The 22190-nt window shown below is 46.0% G+C and overlaps 1 protein-coding gene across 1 annotated transcript in view; it reads left to right on the top strand.

The window, feature by feature from the left end:
• Positions 1-22190, top strand: part of LOC118778463 (transmembrane protein 132D-like) — a 121007-nt gene that overhangs the window by 8635 nt on the left and 90182 nt on the right. The window contains exon 2 of the mRNA XM_036529996.1: positions 20903-21833. Within this exon, the coding sequence (XP_036385889.1) occupies positions 20903-21833 (931 nt within the window). The remainder of the gene's footprint in view (positions 1-20902; positions 21834-22190) is intronic.

Below are 22190 nucleotides of genomic sequence, written 5' to 3'. Positions count from 1 at the left end.
GTTGGGCAAAGCTCTGTTATGCTGAGGGGCACTGCTGTTGTACCATTAGGCAATGTAGTTAACACGGAGTTGCCTCAGTAAAATACCCAGCTGTATAAATGGATAACATGTAAAATTATAACCTATGGAAGTTGCTCTGGATAAACGTGTCTGACAATAATTAATGTAACGGAGTTCCTTTAATTTTTTGGAGAGTGGAGTGGGGCAGAGACCGGGACTGTCCGCTCACACGGTTGACTCTGCATCCTCAGGAGCTGTGGATGACAGGCCATCGATTCAGGGGAGAACATTTAAAAAACATTCAAAGTTTGAAAAACAGCATCCTTCTTAAAACCCTTTATTCTTTTCTCCCCCAGTGCACTGAGGATCTTTTCTGCATAATAAATTTAACAGAGAGCTGTGCAGTGACTCCTTGGCAACAGACTCTCATTTTTAGCGTTTATTCTCTGTTGCAGGGGATCACACTGTTCTGGGCAGCAGCATAGCATAGTGGTAAGAGTACAAAGAAAGGTTGCTGGTTCAAATCCATGCTGGGGCACTGCTGCCTTACCCTTGGCCAAGGTACTTATCCCAGAATTGCCTTACTAAAATACCCAGCTTTATAAATGGAGAGCATTTAAAAATTGTGACCTATGTAGGTTTCTCTTGATGAGAACATCTGGGAAATGATAATAATGTATAAGAGCATCTGCAAAATGGCGGTAATGTAATATAACATGGTTTGGTGTCTTTTAGAGTGTTAAATTCGTATGGAAAGGATCTGAGAGATATTTTCAGTTCTGCCACGCAACGCAAAGCTGTGGTTTGCCAGCGGTTATTTTCTGTCCTTAACTGCTAATTTGCCAGCCAGAAACACATTTTACCCAACTGTTTCCCTGCCTAATCAACCAGGTCATTAAAATGTTTTTGAGCTTTGATCAGATTAATTGAAGGCTTGGTTCCAAGCAGCGCCCGCCTGCCTCTGGTGCAGAGCTATGCTTTTTCTGTGCAGAGCGTGGGGAGAGTATGAACATGCAAAGAGTGGAAAAGGCACAGCACAAAGCCCACAGAAGCACAAAGCCTCCACATTTCTTTTGGCTTTGTGTCGTCTGATGCTGTTGTCAGGGTTTTGCTGGATTGGGCCGCACAGCGTGGCAGAGGAATGGGGTGAGCTGTCTCATATGCACAGTTCACTTGGGAAGGAAGCATCAAAGAAATTCCTGAAAAATGACACACACACACACACGCGTGTTACATTTTCCTTGATTTACTGTTTGATGAATATGTTACGCTGAAGAGCTTGTTGTACAGCTTTAAGTGCCCCAGTCTGTTTAAGGAATGCACATGGGCCCATTGAATAACATCAGTTCTGAATGATACTTGATTCTGATTTTTTGTTTTCACTGGAGATGCATAATCTCACAGACATTTTCTTTCTCACTGTCTCATCGTCAGCTGATACTGAGAAGGTCCCAGGATGTGATATCCTTCTCTCCCAGGGGAATTAACGCGGACGTGTGTACCAATGACAGCAAAGAGAACAGCGGGCAAAAGATCCGACTCACACCTACTCTTGGTTTTATACAAAGTGGTTCAGAAGAAATATATCTTTTCTTATTACAGTCAGGAGGCTATAGACTAGATTTGTCTGTAACACTATGAACTTAACTCCTCCATGTGCACCAGCAGGCGGAAGGTATCTGGAAGGCAATGAAATGAAAATATTAGCTTGACAGCTGGTCAGCTCTGCAGAAAACGAAAAGACAGCTTTGTTTTAGAGGAGTATCCCATCCGCACAGCTACGCCTCTGCAGCTCACCATACCCGCAAATGTGCTGTGGCTCTCCACCGTTACTGCAGACAACTATTTACGTTGGAAATGGGTAAACTGTTGGGATCACCACACTGCTGCCCTGCTCCTTACTGCTACACCACACTGCTGCTCCTTGCCGCTACACCACACTGCTGCTTCTTACCGCTACACCACACTGCTGCTCCTTACCGCTACACCACACTGCTGCTCCTTACCGCTACACCACACTGCTGCTCCTTACCGCTACACCACAATGCTGCTCCTTACTGCTACACCACACTGCTGCTTCTTACCGCTACACCACCCTGCTGCTCCACACTACAGTGGTGTGTGTAGGCTAGGCGTGGCAGGGCAATCCAGAGAGAAATTGTACATGCCTTATGTTCTTGTGTGATAAAAACATGAATTGCATGACTTTTTAAATAACTTGATGGAAATATTCATGTTAGTGAATCCTGTGTATAACCAGCCCCTTGATCTCTGTGAATGTCTACATTTGGTGAGAAATCTCCGAGTTATGAAGAAGAAAGCGGGAAGGGGAATAGGAAACATTAACAGTCACTTTAAACACTCCCTCCAACAATGGGCCTCATTTATAGCCTGAACTTAATGCTGGGACCCCACATAAAAGCACTGTAAAAAAACTGATATGGTGTTGTTTAACTTTCATTGCTGAGCAAGTCTTCATTACCTGGCAGAGCACCAGAGAAAAAAACACGTTTAACACTCCTGCATCAATAATGTACTGCCATGGCTTCTATTATTATGGGGGAAAAAATTAAAATATTGACTCAAAGGTTATGGCTGGAAGCTTCCAGGGGAAATTGTTAAACCAGAGCAGTGATAATACTGAAATTGTCAGAAGGCGTGAACACATTGCACCAAATTCTAAAACTGCTGCACTTAGCAAGCAGCAATTAGGTGTGTGTTCATTTCATTGGAAGGACGGTGAACGCCAGGGAGGGGCGCACATTTGGCTTGCAAAGCGTTTTCTGCAGAACCAGACAAATTTGAGTGTAATTGAAAATGTATTTTTCATTTCACTTTAGGAGATGACCTTGTGAGGCAATCTGTACAGATTTTTTAGATTAATTTTAATATGGTTGCTTTTTTTCAAATTTGTCTTTATTACTGTGCGTTTTTTTTTTTTTTTTTTTTTTCCTCCGAGGGCAGTGTTATGGTCGGCCACCCATAATCAATTGGCAGTTTAATATTGTGCTTGCTTACGCAAAAAAAAAAAAAAGAAAGAATCATCCACACCAGCACTGAAGAATTGTAGCAGCATCGTAAAACAATGTTTTCACCCAACTGTAATTGCATTTCAGCGGTGTAAACGACTCGGTTTTGGTAGTTAGGGGGTATTCGTCTGTGTAATTGAAAAGCACGGAATAGCTGCGTTTCACAATCTCTGCGAACGGATTCGCAGGTTTCTGATTAGAGCAATAAGCACCTGGCAGCGCAATCAGGCAGCCGTCTCTTCAGAAACAAAATCTTTTATCTTAATTAACTGCATCCCATCCATCCAGGTTTGTGAGCTTAGCTGGAGGAGAGCAATTGTGGCCCCTGCACAATGGCCAGAGATAGATATCGTGTCTGCAGAAACAGGGCTCAGTGTTTGTTCTCTCCGGAGAAGAATGTGCCGGACTGGAGAGATCTTATCCCAAATAGATTTATTTACCCCTTTAAGAAGCGAAGACATTTGACCTGCTTATTTTCAGTGTTAAATTCTGGCCTGCTTGGTTCTGTGGTTTGTTTTCTTTATGTGGAATATGGAGCCGCTTTGGAGGCAGAGGTATTCAGCAGCAGGTATTCACCCACCAGCCTCTGTTTTCCACAGTGTTCCGGTCCTTTCTCTGCATTGTGACTGGGCTGCCCATTAGCGCCGCAAATCCGGGATCTGATTTGGCCCCGGCATTGTGAGGCACGTCCCGCTTTCGGTTTCTGAAGAAGTTCCTCTCTGCAATGTATTATGTCACTTAATTACTCTGTCAATCTGCCAAAAAAAGGCAGCGGCGTCAGGCAAGGCATTTCCATATTCAGAGCTGATCTGTGTGAGACAAAGAGTTACGGAGCACACCATGCCTGAATGCTCCAGGGCTGGCATGGAGAAAACCACTTATATATATACACACACACACACACTCTCACACACACACACTCTCACACACACGCACACGCACCTCACTCACAGATATGCGCTCACACACACCTCCCTTGCACACACACTTGTGCACGTTTGCACAATCACTCACACGCACGCACTCACACTTGCATGCACTCACACACACTCACATACAGTCACACACTAAACTCACACACATGCACTCATGCACTTTTGCACAATCACTCTCATGCATGCACACACACTTGCCTCACACAACCGCATACAAACACACACACACGCACACACAGCCTCACACACACACACACACACCCAAAAGCATCTAATCTGCTATATAACACGCGGGTTTTCCTCACTCGGTCTCCCTCTCTGGGCTGTAGAGGGTCCTTGGCTGCCTCGGCCACTGCAGAAACTGGCAATGTTTGGAAGCTGTTAGCAGCGAGTACCTCCTGACCCATCACTGTGGCAGTGGGCAGCCCTCCAGCAAACAGGATGGGAACACAGAGAGATGGAGAGCGAGAGGAGGGTTCCTCTATCAGCACGCTGCTGTGAACATTGCCTTCCTCATTCATGCCCATGTACATGCTGGTTCTGTAATCCCTTCAGAGTCCCAACTGGACAGCCGCATGATTGCATCTTGCCCCAGCTGCTGCTGATGTGCCGAAGCACCACCGCACATCAGCCGAGGGGGAGAGGGAGGGATTTATTAGGCCAGTTAAACTGAGGAATGATTAGATGGCCAGATTAGAAGAGCCTGACTGGGAATTTGGCCAGGAGAGTGGGGAACCCCCCCCACCCTGCACTTAGCGATAAGAGCCAGGGGGCTGTTAATGATCGTGAGGAGTCGGGGGTGTCGGCGCCGCCGTTTTGGCAGTTAGGTAGAGATCCCGCGCGGCTCTGTGAGCCCTAACGAACAGGGCTCGACTCTCCTGCGCTGCGCTGAAGAGCCTCCGTCAGAGCAGCTTCCGTCAGAGCAGCAGCTGACGCTGTTTATTTAACAGGCGGTGGGGGGGGTTGTGTCCCTGTTTACCCGCCCCGCTGTGCGGAGACGCTCGCAGAGAGGCGACTGGAGCCCCTCTTAATCCCGGGCTCCCCGTGAGGCAGCCGGGAGAGGCCCCTCATCCTGACGCGCTCTCTCATAATCATCTGAAAACATCCGAGGAGTGCGGCAGACGCGCTGCCAAATCGCTTCTGCAAACACAAGCCGAGCCAGCCGCACTTCCCCCGCCCGCCCCCGCCCCTCCCTGTAACCCCCGCAGGGAGGACTCTCAGCCCAAACTCTCAGCTCCCGCTCCGGGGCATGGTCCTGGACTCCTCTCTGCTGCTCCGCCGCCCGCGTGTGTGTGGAGGAGCTCACCCGGCTTACCAACAGCAGGCGCAGACACCTGCCTCTGAGAGCACTTTATGCCTGCTCACCTGTTCACTTTGATATGGCTGCTGAATATAAGGTTCTCGACCCTTAGCTGGAGGGGACAGGACCCATTGTAACCCAGTATGCGTGCGACTGACCTGACCTGAGGTCATCTATGAGCGTGTGCGAGAATGGTTGAATGACACGAGAATAGCGGGTGGGTGTCCTGTTTCGCATGCCTAGCAGGAAGTGATGCAGAAGAGGAATACTGCAGCCCCATGTCCTGGCAGGAAGTGATGCGGTTGGGATATGCTATACTCCCTTTTTCTGGCAGGAAGTGATGTGGCTTGGAAATGCTGCAGGCCCTTGTCCTGGCAGGAAGTGATGTAAATGGGAAGTGCCGAAATCTCTTGCCCTGGAGCGGAACTGCTTCGCTGGGTCATCTTTGTTGCCGAAATGTTCTGCCAAGGCTCTAGGGCGTGTAGGATGTGCAGAGGGGATAATGGGCCGATGAGCTTCTCGCAGGGGTCTGCCTGACATTCCTGCAGGTCCCAGGCTTGATGTACACATTACCTCTACCAACTCTTGGCTGCTCGTTAATATGGATCCAAAGTGAAAGACACCCGCCCAGCTGTTCATTTCAGGGCCAAGCTTCATGCAAGCACATCCCGTCCCTAACACACACTAGAGGACCTTTATCACACTGAGCAGGACCAGAGGTCTGCCTGTCACCTGCCTTCAGCAACCTGTTCCCTCTCCCTTAGTACCAGCCACTGTCACTTTCCCCTCCCCGACTGTGAGACGTAAACCCTCATCCACACTGAACTTCATTAAGTTCTTTACAGAATGCAGCGGCTAGGTGGCAGGAGAAAAGGAGGGGAGAAGAGAACAGGGACGCTGGGGGAGAGGACAGGCAGAACCTGTGAAAGGCTCTTATGGGACTCATTCTTCATATACTTTAAGAATATTCTTTATGTGGAGGTGGCTGATTTTTCACTCCAATTCAATGGGTTTCTTCCCTGGTTCAGCATTATGTTTACTTTGAGTACTTTGGAACTTTGAGTACCTGCCTTGTACAGGACATAATGTCTTCATAGAGTCGCTTTCATGATTTCTCACTGAGGCAGAGATGCCATAAGAACATTGCATGCTAGTTAGAAGGACGTTGGTAGTCTGTTTCCACTCAAAAGAGACTTACAAATGATGGCCTTCTTCCAAGGAAGTGACCCTTTGTGGCAAAAAGTATTTCTCTGCATGCCTTATATTGTGCCCCCTACAGGGGCTGCAGAGAAAAGCACACTCGCTCATCAGCTCACGTCACAAAACTCTCCGCAACACCTTCTGCACCAAATGTTTACTGTGAGCTTTTTTAAATGGCAGCAATTCTGTTCTTTTCAGGCCTCTTTTTTTCTGATTAGTGTAAAGGGTCATTAGCTGCCTAGCCACCGCGTTCTGTAAACAGTGTAATGACCCGCTTCGCTTCAGTCACCGCAGATAAACAGGGGTTTTCAGCTCACAGTCACCGGAGTGAAAGTGAAAGCGACTGACGTGGGAGGGAGAGGAGAGGGTGCTGATGAAGGAGGATGCAGAAAGAGAGAGACAGGGCAGAGAACGTGTGCACAGAGGGACGTACGGCCGGGGATGCGCACTCCAGAGGAGAGACCTGCACTGAATGCCTCTCACGTCTGTTTCATATTCACACAGATGAGATGCTGGAGTCATCAGTTCCGCCAGCGGGCTCTGATAGACAGGTCCTGTGTGTCACAGTAAAGGTTATCTTGCGTAAGGCAGGGGTATGATGTATTTGAATGAGATACATGCTGTACGCATATTTTCCTTCTGCGGTGTGGCTCTGAAACTATTACATCAATCTCTTCCAGATAGTCTTGGCCTCAAAGAAGAAAAAAAAAATTTTATAATGAGCACTGTGATGGGGACTAACTTTCACCCTGGAAAAAAAAGTAAAAGAAATGAAATTTGCTTCTGACAGACTGAGGTATGACCTGACAGTCATTCATTGTAAATCCATTTTCGGGAATGGTACCAGGGCAGAAGAAGAGGGAAAGTGGGGAGGGAGGGAGAGGTGTTCCTCAGCTGTCTGAGTCTGTAATGGCTGAGCATGGTCACGACCAAGGCGGGTCCCTCACGCATTGTTGGATGCCACCATGGCTGTCAGCAGCCATTGAAAGCCACTTTGAAGTCGTGCAGATCTCATCGGGCTCACTGGTATTCACCCCCTCCCCATCCCCTTGGGGGGGGGGGGGTGCGTAGTGTACAGTGATGGACGGCTTTCGTGTTGTTAAAAATAAATGTCGCCTTCCATTATCGGCACAGGTGTTTTCCACATCACCCTCGCTGTCTCCATCTCCACGCCGCTCTCCGATTACCAAAACAGAGGCGGTTCAGCCAGACCTGGCTCATCCCATGTGTCTAGCATTGTGTTGAGCCTCTGAGGGCTTCCGCTACCTCTCTGGGTATTTATAACTCTGTGAAAGAGAAATGCTTCCCTGTGTCAGCGTGAAACGTAAATTTGCCTCTCCCTTTCCGTGGCATCTGTCGGAGATCTCTGCCCTGCCAATCCGTCAGTGCTTGTGGAATGACTCATGGACTAGCCGTAAAATCGCCGTGGCTATGTGACACTGGTGTGGACACACTGTGGGAAAATGGCCATGAATGAGAATATTTCAGGGATGTGTCAGAGGGGTGACATCATTTCCACATTGCCATGGATACTCCTTCTAGCACCTATATATTGTTTTTGTGGATTGTCTTTTTCTTTCTTTTGCTTTGTGTTGGTTTGTGCTCGATATCACAGCACACGGGAGTTGTAAGAAGAAATAAGACCATTTGCTGGGAAGTGGCATTTCTTTAGATTGCTCTCCTCGGCTGTATTTCTTGGCAATCAGACGAGGAGGTTTGCGAAACAAAACAATTTTTTTTTTCTCCTCATAGATTTTACCCCACTTTGAACTGAGAGCCATTGTCAGAAGCAGGGAAAAAGCTGCATTTTGATTTGTGTGCCCTGTTTTTACTAGCCCTAATGAGGTCTATTTCTCAGACCAAAATAGATTTAGTTGATGCTAGACTTAGTTCTCTTTTTGACAGCATTTGGAATACATATTTCTGGCCACTCTGTCAGGGACTTGAACAAAAAAATCTTTATATAAAAAAAAAAAGTGAGGGGATTACGGATGTTGTAGGGAAAGAGCTCCATTTTTGAGGGTGGTCTGTGAAATGGGTACAGTATTTTGTCCTGCAATTTTATTTGCTCCATGTAATAAGTCAAATATGTATTGTAGACATATATCTGGATACACATATTCAGAAAAAATGCACATTTTATTACATAAACATTTTATTGTTCTTTATGTAATAAGGGATGACACCCCAGTAACTAACCCCAACACCAGGTCCTGCACTAACCACAACTCCGAGTCCAATACAACTGTAATCTGTTACTGTATTCAACCAGCATATTTACTCACATGCTCTTGCATAGCAGCTAAACGCCGATATCCATCAGTGACACAGTACATATGTGCTTTAATGTAGTGCAATTATATGTTCATGACATTCTGTGTAAGTCAAAGGTGAATTTTAAATATGGGAGTTGTTTTTGTGTGTCATTGGTTGTGTACAATTGTGTTGCATGACGTGGACATGGGTGACATGCTTTATAAATGCAGGGAAGGGAGGTCTGCCGTTGCACCTGTCTGTGTACCTCTGAATGCCTGAATCAGGTAATCTCACCCGTGTCTGCTCCGTACTACACAACACCTGCGTCAGGTCATCTCACCTGTCTCTGCTCCGTATGACTGAAAGCCTGCATCAGGTAGTCTCACCTGTCTCTGTTCCATACCAGTGAACACCTGCATCAGGTGGAGTCACCTGTCTCTGCTCTGTACCTCTGAACACCTGTGTCAGTTAGCCTCACCTGTCTCTGTTCTCTACCTCTTAAAGCCTGCGTCAGGTCATCTCACCTGTCTTTGGTCCGTATGACTGAAAGCCTGCGTCAGGTCATCTCACTTGTCTTTGCTCCGTATGACTGAAAGCCAGCTCGTCTCTGGGAGGAGTTATTACCTGACAGCTGAATGTTCTCGAGTAGCGAGCACGATGTTTCTGCCTTGGTCACTCCGTGGGTGTAGTAATTCTCTGGGAAATTGATGCTGGAGTGTGGGGGGTTTTACGAGGCTGCTTCTCACTTTAAGGCATGCCATAAAAAAGAAACATCTTAGTTTTCCTGAATCACCGTAGTACCCCTCCCTCACTCCCCTGCGGTTAAACCACAGCAGATAGAAATGATACAAATTTAATCATAATAAAAAATCTGATCTTCGTCTAAATTCTGGAGGTGAATCGAGCCAAGGAGTCTAGACCGATCCCTGTAAGGATATTGCATTGAAGATGAATAATTTTAAACCACTTGTATTTTAAAAAATGCATTGTGCTCTGAGGTGCTTTACAGCTTGTTGGGTAATTTATTCTACAACACATCTACAGAGAGCAACTATGATACTTTGTACAGATTCTCTCAAACCTAGTCCTGGCTGCATAAAGTGTAAGATGGTTTTCATTTTGTCTGGGCTCAGATAATCAGGGTTGGCTTCCTTACGATAATTACAGAATAATATTACTCCTGGTGTTTATTGATGGCGAGGTTGGGAGGAGGTGAGGAAAGACTGTAGCCCTTGAAAGCGATATAAAAATGTTTGCTGTGTGTTTTATCTTTGAGACTACCTCTGTAGTGCTCTCAGGGAAGTTTATGATACAGGAGTTTCAGTTTTAGCTTATCATTCCGGTGCTCTGGATGCTGATTCTGTTAACATCAGCCCCAGAAAGAAAACTCGTCTACTCAAACCCAGCAATCTGGAGGCTGTCAGGACTGTTAACCCACTCAGACACCGCCCGACACCCAACCAACAAATCAGGGCAGTCGCCAACACTGTCTGACTTCCTGCTTCAGTGGAGTTTCTTGGCTCTTGTCTGGGGATGTCTCTTGACTGTGTTCATTGTAATTTCCAAAATACAGTTTCTCCCACTGACTCCATAGCAACACAACGTCCGGCACTCAGTAACAAATTGTGAAGGACATGGAGAGTTGGATTTGTACCTTCATCAATGGTTTAATTTGCTACGAGCCCTGTGTGTTGTTTCATCGATTTCACCATCTGGCTAGATGTTCAATGAAAAGATTGTGTAAACACTCTAAAAAATAGATACACTTTTATTCTGTTTTTTTTTTTGCCTCTTTTTAGCACTACTGCATGGTGTAATTGCCTTTAAAAAGCACTAGTTTGCTTTCTAAATTAGCACAGAGTATGCTGCTGTTGTTGTTTTCAAGACAGGTATTGGAGAAATTTTACAATTTAAGCAATTTGTTTAAGTGCAGTTTTTGTAAAGTGGGACGTTATTTTCAGTTATTACTCTCCACATTTTCTTTGTGCCCCCGTTGGAGTGCTTCTTCTCTGTTGCCAGCTGTGAGGTTTTTCAGGGTAGTATGCTCTTAAGAAGATATACACCGCACCAGGTTTAATTCCAGCCAATGTCTGAGCCAAGGGAGATGTTTTCTGTGCAGGTTCCTTGGATTTATTATCAGTTGTGAGACTTATGGCACCATTTTCTGTCTGTTATGTGGATGCCCTCTGTACAGGAAAGTACAAGAAACTTTTGTTTCACAAGCAGCTTACTGGTCCATCAAGTTTTATGTCAATATGCTGTGCAAGTCAAGAGCGTTCTGTGTTTTCCTTCACGTGATGCCCTGGTTATATTTCAGTAAAACACAATCTTTATCTCATTTCTGATTGTGTGAAGAACATATTCAACTATCTCTTGTGACATGATTCCCTGAGTATTCTGTTGGCTCACTTCCAGGTGACTGAGTTTAAGCCTCTGATAGCTGCATAGAGCTGGCTCCATTGCCATAAGGGTAAACTTTCTGCCCTGAAATTTTGCAGTCAATCACCTCCTGAATTAAATGGTCTCTTCACTGACATTTGTTTGTTGAATCATTATTTACTGAAATCTTGCAAGGAGGTGATCATTGTTTGCCTTTTAATTGAAACAGGTATGATGAGTTTGCTGTTTCAACAGCAGTCAGTATTCTCAGAAGAACGGTTACCCTATGATAATTAGCTCTGGATCTGTGCTGACTTTCTCAAAGTTTTCTTCCATTAAACACAAAAGGACATATGTTAACATCTGCAAAGGCATAACAGTCCAACCCTCTGACAGAAAACAGTGATTAATCTTGCACCCCTTTCTGTCCTCAGTTACAAAAAGGCACTGCTGTATATAAATCGTCTAAGCCATATCAACAATGCAGCCAAGACTGCGAGAAATATAGCCATTTAAGGTGTTCTGAAGCCTGTCATTATGATCAGGGAGGATGAGAGACCTTGAGAGACTTTGTTCAACACAGTCATCCTCAAATGGCGCTTAACAAGAAGGAAAAAAAATCGATGAATCAATTACGAATGCTCAGCGATAATGGCTGGCAACCCAGTAATTATTTGTGATGTGTGTGATTTTATTGGCTGGCTGAGAGGGAGAGAAAGGAGCAGGCTTGTCATCTGTGAGCTCTTGGAAAATGCTGTAAAATGGGTGGTTGGGAAAAAGAGGGGTAGAAATAAAGGGTATGTGTGCAGGTGTGTGGGTGAGAGAGAGAGAGAAAGAGAGAGAGAGAGAGAGAGAGAGAGAGAGAGAGAGTGTAGTTGAGAGACAGAAAGGAAAGTGAGTGTGTGCATGTGTGTGTGTTTGTATATGTGTGGATGAGACAGAATGTAGGAGACTGTGTGTGTGAGAAACAGACGGGGAGTGTGTGCATCAGAGAGAGAGAGAGAGAGAGAGAGACAGAGAGGGAGAGAGAGAGAGAGGGAGAGAGACAGAGAGAGACAGAGAGAGCAGAAAAACAGAGAGAGAGAGAGACAGAGAGAGACAGAGAGAGAGAGAGAGAGAGAGCGTGCATGTGTGCCGCAGAGAGAAGGGGAGTGTGTGACTTTCCATTCACCTGCCCTGAGCACTTCCTCTCAAAATGGTGCTGAGTCACATGCTCATGGTATGTGTGAGACCTGGTATGAAAGGCAGTGAGAGAGTAGGCCTGTGGGCACGAGTGAAAATGAGAGGGATAGCGAAAAACTTTCACGTGTGCAGACTCTCACTATCCCTAGATAGGGCCTAATGCATTGATTGCTTATTGTGTTCAGGTGAAAATGCAGAAACAAGGTCTTTCAAGGTCTTTCAAGGCTTGACTTTGAACAAGCACTTCTGTTCAGGTTTGCTTTCTTCCTGAGGTCACCTGTGCCCACACACTTCTGCTCAGCTCAATTAATAATGCATTTTTCAGTCAACATCTCAGTTTTTTGGATGTTTGAGCTGCATGCACACAGCTTTGCTCTCGCCTCTGTGTTTCTTTCAAACAGCAGGGAAACCTTTCCAAGCATCACTGAATATGAGTCCTGTCACACCATACACCTGTGTGTCATCTCAAACAGCCTTACAGGTGTGAAAGTCAAAGACAAACTCCTCACATAAGTAATCGTTCTTTTGGAAGTAACTGTGATTGGGCTAACCTTACAGGACGCTCGTTTGGGTACTCGAGTATTAGCTTTTGAAATGTTGCCCTTTTTGAATTCTGGCTCCTCATTGCAGGGTTTGAGGTGTTTTGCGAAGCACCTCTGATTTGTGAGCAGAGATGGGGACTGCAGTCTGAATGTAAAAAGCCCGTGCTTCCTGCTGGCCTGACTGAAGCTGCACATCAAACAATAGCACATCCCAGCAGAATCGGCACATTCTTTATTCATTCTCAGACACAGTTAAGGAATCATGCTAGCAGTTATGCATTTTTCCAGGATCTCGTTATACTTAAACAATGGGACCTGCGCCAACATACGACAGTTATTGACAATGTATGACAATTGTTTTTTTTTAAAGGATGTTTCTCTCCTGTTTACACCTCTTTGCCCCTGGAAGCATCTGTATGCCGCACATTTTTGCCAGAACTCAGCCACAGAGCTGGTCCCTGACGCAGCATTTGTCTCATGGTACCGCAAACGGTCTCATGCTGATGTCCCTCTCAGTGCAATGTTTTGCAAATGTAGCCGAAGCACCTCTCATTGCTATTTAATGTCACCTGCAATACTGAGGCATTACTCACATGCTCTACACACCACTCCCCTGTCCTTTCTATCATCTACAAAATGTGCTGTTTTCTTTTCTGTCTGCAAAAGCACTAGGCTCCTTCATGGCGGTTTGCCTGTAAAGATTTTGCTTGGCCCATCATGTTAGCCTACCATGTGATGCTTTAATTGTCCTGATTTTTTAATGCACTCAGTGGGAAGAAGTTTTATCATTCTGAAGGTTGGTTAAAGTTGTGCAGCCCAACATGTAAAACACAGAAACATATCAGATTACAGCCATCACCATTGGTGCCAGGGACTATTGCATGCCCCCAGTTAGTCTTAGCTGCTTTGGTCTTACTTTGAGAGCTAGTGACCTGATTGTTGTTTAAAACCACGCTTGTGTTACTTACCAAGAACAAGAAAGGTAAGGGAAGGTACGAGGGCCACACAGAGCCTGCGCCTTTATGTGCTGCTAAGGTGCGGTATGTGTTTTCGGCGGACTCTCAGTAAATCGACACGCATTCAGGATCAATTTGCATGATGAGCGCAAGGTAGCGGTGGGACGCTCCCCACGCTCGTTGGGAGAAGCAGCTGGAATTAAGGATGCTAATTCCATTAGCCGCGGAAATCCGTGGCTAATTGCCACTCCATTGCCTTTATCCCTCCACACGAAGATTATCCAGGCTATTGTACGAACTATTACATTTCCTTCCTGCACCGCACAGCGGTGTCTCCCACTCTGTCTCGACAACCTGCCAGTGCTCAAAATTTAGTTTCTTTTTTTTTTTTACAGCAGGAAATTGCAAGGCTAAGACTACAGAGGTAACATAAAGGTTTCAGATGTAAGAATAAATTTTAATCTCTCAATTGTGTCTTCTGCAGAAAGCTAATGCTAATGCTAACCCAATGCTAGCTAGTTGAAGCAGCATCTTAGCAATGCAAGATCTGTGACACAAAGGTAGCCGGACTGAAGGTCCTCACCACCTGGGCCACTGCTGCTGGACGTCTGAGCAAGGTCGGTCTACCAGACCTGAAATGCCTACTTTCACCTGTGTGAAAAGATAATACCATGAAGCTCTGGGGCCTGGGAGCCTAATCTTGCCTTGCTCCTGCCCCACTCAGCCGAGGGGGTCATCAATGTGGTGTGGAGAGGCAGAGTATGGATCCAGTCAAATCCACATGAATGGAGACAGATAGGTATGGGCAGCTTGATAACGGCTGCTCACCACCCAATACAAGCTGACCACTATGTCATTCTTCTGAAGATGCACGCATCTGCACAACCCAGCGTGTGTATATGTATATATATATATATATATATATATACATGTGTGTATATATATATATATATATATATATATATATATATATATATATATATATATACTCAGGTTGCATACAAAAGACGTCTTCGTGCTCATCATAATATGTAATCCACATGCATAAATGGCTTTGGTCAAGTGTTTTTGGTAAATAATATGATAGCTCATGAAACTACAGGTGTAGAACTGTTCTGTTTTTTGTCTTTGAAGTTGATGGTCCAAAATGTTCTCAAAGATTCCATCTTAGTATGGAAGGGTCTACCTGAGTGCTCTGAAATTTTGCTGGAAACCACATGCTTTATGATCATTAAAGGGCAGTGCAATTTTATATGAGTCACAAATCCCGAATATGGCAGATATGGTACGTCCGGGAGCAACTCCATCGGTTTAAGTGGGGGTGTGGAGGAAAGAGAGTGCTTATTATGTACTTTCATGCGCGGACTTAAGGAGACGCTCCACGGGGGAGTTTGCTTTGCTTGAATGCACGTGATTGCTTTTTAGTGTACGGTCGTGCCATTTCTTTTCAAAGACGCAGATTGCGGTGCGGTCACGCCTGTAGCGGTCACGCCTGTAGCGGTCACGCTGGTAGCGGTCAGAACAGTTTAATCTCTCCTTTTTGTGCGCCGACTGATTTAACCACGTTTGAGTCCTTTTTTTTCTCTCATCGAGATCTCCCATTTTCTCTCATTTTTCTCGCCTTCCTCTCCCAGTCTCCCTCTCGATGGATTGGGCGGTGCTTTGAAGTTGGCACACTCGGAGCCTGTGCCCTGCACTCTGATGTGATCAGAGATTTGCATACACGCTCAGTCAGTGGGGAGAAGAAGGAGCTGCATCACAGGCTTTAAAGAGCAGACACCGTGCAGACTTCAGTGTGGCTGCCCGCCCCGCCACAGAGTGCTTTTATGAACATCTGTAAAAAAAGGAAATACAGAAAAAGAAAAAAGAAAAAAAAAAAATCTCATCATCTGAAAACATGATGAATGACTCATTGCTAATACCCCATAAAAAGATATTTTGTAGAGCCTCATTCATCTTTAACATTTTGAAAACATCTTTATTTTCCTTCTTTGTTTTTTTTTTAAAGAGAAAAATAATAGAACTTATTGATCTCCTGGAGATATATGACTGGTGTTGCACTGCATAGGAAGATGCTGACTCTAGTGTGACCTGAATGAAGCTTTTGCTGTCCACCACCCCTTCAGTCTCCATACCCCATCCACCCCCCCCCCCCCCCCCCCCCCACACCCACTGCCCCAGCACCCCCACCACCCTCAGTTGCAATGCGAACTGTGAATTCCTACCTGCAAAGCAATCACCCATGCTATCATGTTGGTTACTGAATTTCAACCTCAAAGGGTACAGATCCATTCATATGGTACCAACCAGAGGCCTGCCCAAAAGTCATGACCTAAGAGACTGCAATGCACATTGTGGGCGTGGATTGTTGGATTATGGTTGGTGAGCTTTGGTTCGGGAATCGAGTCAGGGATTGAGGGGGATGGTGTGCAAAGACATCAGCAGGGGGTCATCAGATTCAGCCCAAATTAAACCCTGTTGACGGTGGTTTGGGTGACTCACCCCACCTTCCCTGTAAAGCCCTTTCAGTCCTTGAAAGGAGCTATATAAATGTAATCAATTACTGTTATTACTTTTATTATAATTATTATTATTCTGTTCTAGTGATTTGTGGGCTGGACTGAATTTGAAAGGTTGACAGTTAAATAAAAATTATATATACATTTACATAAAACAATAGGTTTTTTTCTCTGCAGGTTGATTGCCTTTATATGGTCAAAATGAGGGCGTTGAGTTAGCATTTCATAGTGTTTATTTAAAGAATTTCAAAGCCCTTTCATAGCAGCTGTCTGGCTCTTTGTTGAAACTTTTTCTTTTTTAAATTTGAATAACTTTGGTGCCTCCCAATAACAGCCTAAAATAATTGTGAAAAATGAGCTCCCTTTTCAGAAAGTGGCAGCCATGCATGTAACAGGGACAAAGCAGTGGCTGTCCCCTTTAGGTCTCCTTAATTGTCCCTTCCTTTCTGTACAAACAGCAGGCCTCACATTAAACTCTCTCTCACGTGGACAGTGTTGAAATTAACTGAAAAAAAAATCCACCTAAAAAATGTGCTTGTAATACGGCGCTAACAGCCATAGTGTATTGACACTGCAATAACACTATGCCAGTGTATCTCTGTAACTTCAGAATTTAGGCTGTCATTATTTGCGTCGGTCACCTCTGGGCGTAGGAAACGCACCAGGTTTGTTACATCACGCAACAGTTCCTGCGACAGGCCTTGATGCACGGGCTTGATGCATGTTTGCACACAGGAGGAGATTACTTCTTACAAACATTGGTGGATTATGCAAGGTATTTGCTCAGCAGAAATCCATGCCCAGGGCCACAGAAACAAAGTCTGGACTTTTTATCCACTTTGAGAAGCTGACGGAATTCAGGTCCTGCTCAAATGTGCAACGGCAGTGCCCTAGCCAGGATCTGATCCTGCAACCCACTCAGAGCCTTAATCACCACAAAGCACTGCTGCCCACACAAACCTTCACAAAGTGCTTCACAACAGGGCTTAACAATGCAGAAATATTTCTTACATATAAATTAAATGAAAATGGATAATTAGTCAGAAGGCCGGGTACACAACAACAGTTGGTCGGGGAAGTAAATACATTTATTTAAATTCTGCTGCAACATCAAATAGAACAGCAGCAAAAAAATCTGTAAAAATAAAATACGGTTAGGAGCAATGCTGATGAAGATGATGATGATTATGATGGTTAAGGCTGATGGTCATGATGATGGTGCTGATGGAGATGATGATGATGATGACGGTGATCATGATGATGGTGCTGATAGAGATGATGATGATGGTGATGATGATGATCATGATGATGATGGTGATGACTCCATACTTGTATGGAAGAGAAACAGTGGGGCAGTGTTGAAACACTGCAAGCAGGGAAGAGAGAGGATTTCTTTGCTCTCTGGCAGTTCAGCCTTCTTTTAATATGGACCAGCATGACTTTCATTTCTGAAACTAAAAAGACAGTGGCTACACAGCAAACTGATGCTCGGTGCTGTCGTTGTCGTCCGGGCAACGTGACTCTGGCGGTCTAGCTCGCTGTTTGTTCCGTGTTGCAGGCATGCCTCGAGTCAAACTGTAAACAGAAAACTGGCGGATTTGGCGTTTTCTGTGAAAAGGGCTCACAGATGTGCAGCAAAGGAAACATCTCACGGTAAATTTGCTTCATGTTACAGTTACATGTTTTTTAATGAGAACTGTGGCGCATCCCTCAGATACTCGCTCTCCGGTTGACTTGACAGGGTTTCCGCCAACGTCAAGGACTGTTGCCAGATATCCCTTTCAAACTCCCCTATCATTGAGCCAGGTATATAATTTAAAGCTGTTTTGACAGATGTTTTCATCATTGCCCTTACCCACCCCAAAAGTGACAATCAATGACCTTTTCTAAGCTACCGTGACATATTTGCTGCATTTAGAAAGATTTGCTCTTTACTAAAAAAACACGTATGACTGAATTAATTTACAGGTTTGCTGTACACGGGACATAATAATCCTCCACAAAATATTAGTTTATGTCTTATTAAAGCAATTTTAAAAACAAGGTGTTACATAGATCGCTATCATTTTGCAATGGCTGTTTGGTTTTTGCATCATTCTGTTATGTCAGCAGGGGCTCAGTCAGCTCTAGTTGAGCTGAACACTGTTCAGTTGCTGAAAGTAGCTCACTGTTTGGTTAGTACATTACGTTACATTACATTCTTGTCATATACCAGACACTCTTATCCAAAGTACCTTGCCAAAGGGTACAGCAACAGTGTCCCAGTGGGGAATCAAACCAGTAACCCTTTGGTTGCAAACTCTTTTCCACTGCCGTTACACTGCCGTAACACATGTTACACTGCCGGCTCGTACAACTGCAGATTCTTGGAGACGTTCTCTGCAAAACGATTTGACAATGCCACTCTGGTTTAATTTTTTAAATTTTGATTTGGAAGGAATTGCCAGTGATCTGGGGATTTATGATCACATCAACGTTCACATACAGCCTCACACATTCACACTGCCGGAAAGAAAATGTGTCCCTCATCAATGTCCCTGTGATCCAGTTGATTTCATTCCCCGCCATGGGGATTTTTACCCAATCTGGCAATGCCGATGTAACGGCAGATGCCGAGAATCCCGAATCGGCCACCCGGGTCCGAAGCGGTTGTGAGCGCGGTTCACATGACTGCGCGGCTTGACTGAACAGCCTCCCTGGCCGTCAGGGAGGGACGGAGGAGTCCGCAGAGTGTGTAATCTCTGTGTTCCAGATTGCACTGGAAAAAAAAAAAGAGGTCAAAACACAAACCCAAACCACAGAGACTACGATCTTCTTACACATGTAGCGCTTGCTTTTTCGTCGCACGCAAGAAGTTCAAAGTGCATCGATTTACCCACAGCCCCCGGAAAACACGTCCCCGCAGCATGTTATGAATATGAATCGTGATCTCCTAGAACACATCAACTGCAGAGGATGTGTGTGCATGTCCTTCTTTGCGTGGTCAGTGCAGCGCCTGGCTTATGCTTATCTGCCACTGTGCACAGACTGCTCCAACTCAGGACCAGACTGTATTCTCAAGGTGCTGTGGAAAGTGCCTATAAATAGTGTTCATAAACATTATCATAAATGTTATTATAACATAATTATGAAACTAAAATTCAAGCTTTTAATGCATTTCAGTATCCTGTGCTTTCTTTCACTTTCACTTCATCTTTTCATCTTTCACCTTCTCAATTTTTAATTTCATTATTGGCGTTCTTATCCAGAGCGACTCACATAAGTTACAGTTTTTACACGTTGTGCATTTATACAGCTGGATATTTACTGAGGCAATTTTAGGTTAAGTACCTGGTCAAAGGGTACAACAGCAGTGCCCCAGTGGGGAGTCGAATCAGCAACCTTTCGGTTATGAGCCCTACTCCTTACCACTACGCTACACTGCCACCCACATATCTATACTAGCGGTATTCCTATCTCAGATTACAACGTATTTGTGAAGTGTGCATTCTCGCTTTCATTTTAAGTCACTGAGTTTTATTTCTTTTATTATTCGTTTTGGACTTTTAGGATATATGGCAGGAAAGCATATTTGTGATCACAAAATATCCCTGAAAACCACCCTATCCTCTTGCAGCCATTCCGTCTTCAGCCAACCCCCCCTGAGTCTGCAGAAGTTTCCCAGGGGCATGTCAGGCAATCCTAGCCTGAGATGCAAGTCATTACCCGAGACCCTGGGATGTTCTGTGCGGTGTGTCTATGATGAACCGTCAGCATTGCAGTCGGTGCACTTGGCGTGAGTGACAGTCTCATTAGCTCCAACCAATAGGGAACAACCCGAACAGGCCCGCTCCGTGATGGGGAGACAGGCGGCGGCAACTCCGACTCTGCTCGAGTTGGCTTCGGCCCTGCTCTCGTATTGATTTCCTTATTTGTGGGACCGTTTGTCAAGCTGACCTGGTTTTGCATCTGTCGGTGGCGTTGGCTCGGTGAAAAACGTCCCATCTCGATTGCTGCAGCGAGAACACTCGGGCATTGATTCATGCCTCCAGATCCGACGAGCTCGGCATTTTCTCACCTGTGCTGCGCCAGACTGCGAGCAGCAGTCAGGTAACTACCATCAACAATAGCAGAGGCTCCGCTCTCCACACCCCCCTCCCTTCCTTCTGCCAATCACACCTGTCTCTTTTAATGAACCTTTCTAACCCCTAGTTCCCGAAAGGTAATATATTCGCATGTAAAACATGAACACCACAGTGGGTGGTGGACCTATGCCTGCTCCTTACTGGGATAACTAATCTCTGTCTGTCTGTCTGTCTGTCTGTCTGTCTGTCTCTCTCGGTCTCTCTCTATCCCCCTCTATCACCTGAAAATATCCACAGTAAATTAGAATGGAACCAAGGAGGTGGGCAGGTCAAGGGTCATCCGGGGCAGTCAGACTGCTGCCAGTCCGGAGGGGTGGGGGTGGTGGTGGTGAGGCCTGTGAACGGGGAAGAGTAGGTAAAACGTGCTATAAACTTCAGCTGCAGTTTGCAGGCGGCATGCTTGCCAGAGGTGGGAAGAGAGTAGAGCTGATCGGGCTGCTCTTTTTGATTGTGATTGGTTCTCCTCTCTCTCTCTCGCAGTGACAGAGGGGCGCCTGTTCCCGGAGGGGCTGCAGAGGTTCCCCCCGCCCCCCGCGTATCTCCCCGTCACCTACCAGGTGCTGAACGCTGACTCCGCCTTCTTCCTGAAAGAGGCCAATCAGGACCTGATGAGGAACTCCAGCCTGCAGGCCCGCACGGAGTCCTTCTTCATCCACCAGGCCCGAAGGGTTCCGTCCGTCAACGCCACCTACGGGCCACTGTGGGTGGAGCAGCCTGTTCCCCTGGAGCTTCTCCAGGGTCCAGGTGCGTTCGTGGCCCCGCCTTCCTCTTCCTCCTCCTCCTCCTCCATGTTCACCTTCAACTGGAAGGTGCAGACCTTTGTCATCAATGAACGGCTCTACCTGAGCGAGCCCAAGGTGCAGGTGCTCTTCTACCTGGCGGGTCGGGATTGGGACGACTACAGCACCATGGACGGGCTCCCCTGCATCCGGATGTTTGCCTTCCACGAAACGCAGGAGGTACGGGGGAGCTGCCGGCTGCGCGGGGAACTGGGGCTGTGTGTGGCGGAACTGCAGCCGCTGCCCGGCTGGTTCAGCCCCCCCAGCGTCATCCCCGGGCGCCAGAGGGCCCCCGAGCAGGCCGAGGGCACCCCCGTGGAGCTCTACTACATGGTACAGTCCGCCGAGAGTGGCGAATGCAGCGCGGAGGACTCCAGGAAGGGCGGCGGCGTCGGGTCAGACCAAAGCGCCGGCGGGGGCGGGGCCCCAGCGGGTTCCTCGGGCTCCGCCCACATGCGCAGGATTGGCAGCGTGAGGCTGCACCGCAGCTCGCCCGACCCGCAGCTCGATCAGTACCAGCTGGATAGTAACTTCCTGGTTCTGGTTCCAGCCGGACCCATCAGGCAAAGGGACACCGTCGCCGCCTTCATCGCCGCCTCCGGTTTCTCCCAGGTGGACAGGTTCACTCTCAGGTGAGTGACATTCCCAGCAGGTATAGCAAGGTAATTACCCACGGTGCTTTGGGAGGAGTGTCTTGTCAGCATAGAATCTTGGTAGCATAGTAGCTAATTATGGTGTCATTACTCTTCTATACCAAGAGAAACATTAGTTCCACAGAAGTCAGCTTTAAATAGTCATACAGTAGTAATAAAGTAGTAATACTGTAGTAATACAGTTTAAATAGTAATAGAAATAGTAAAGCCTTGCCTGGGAGAAGAAATGGAATCACTGTTGTTTTGTAGACATTTGTAGCTATATTACATTATTATTAATATCATTATATCATTTATCAGACAGGCTTCTTGGTGGTGGCTTACAATGTATGCAAT

The sequence above is a fragment of the Megalops cyprinoides genome, chromosome 5, assembly GCF_013368585.1.
Source record: "Megalops cyprinoides isolate fMegCyp1 chromosome 5, fMegCyp1.pri, whole genome shotgun sequence".
NCBI classification, from domain to species: domain Eukaryota; kingdom Metazoa; phylum Chordata; class Actinopteri; order Elopiformes; family Megalopidae; genus Megalops; species Megalops cyprinoides.
Note: the sequence above shows the minus strand (reverse complement) of the source record. Positions and strands in the feature narration are given on the sequence as shown.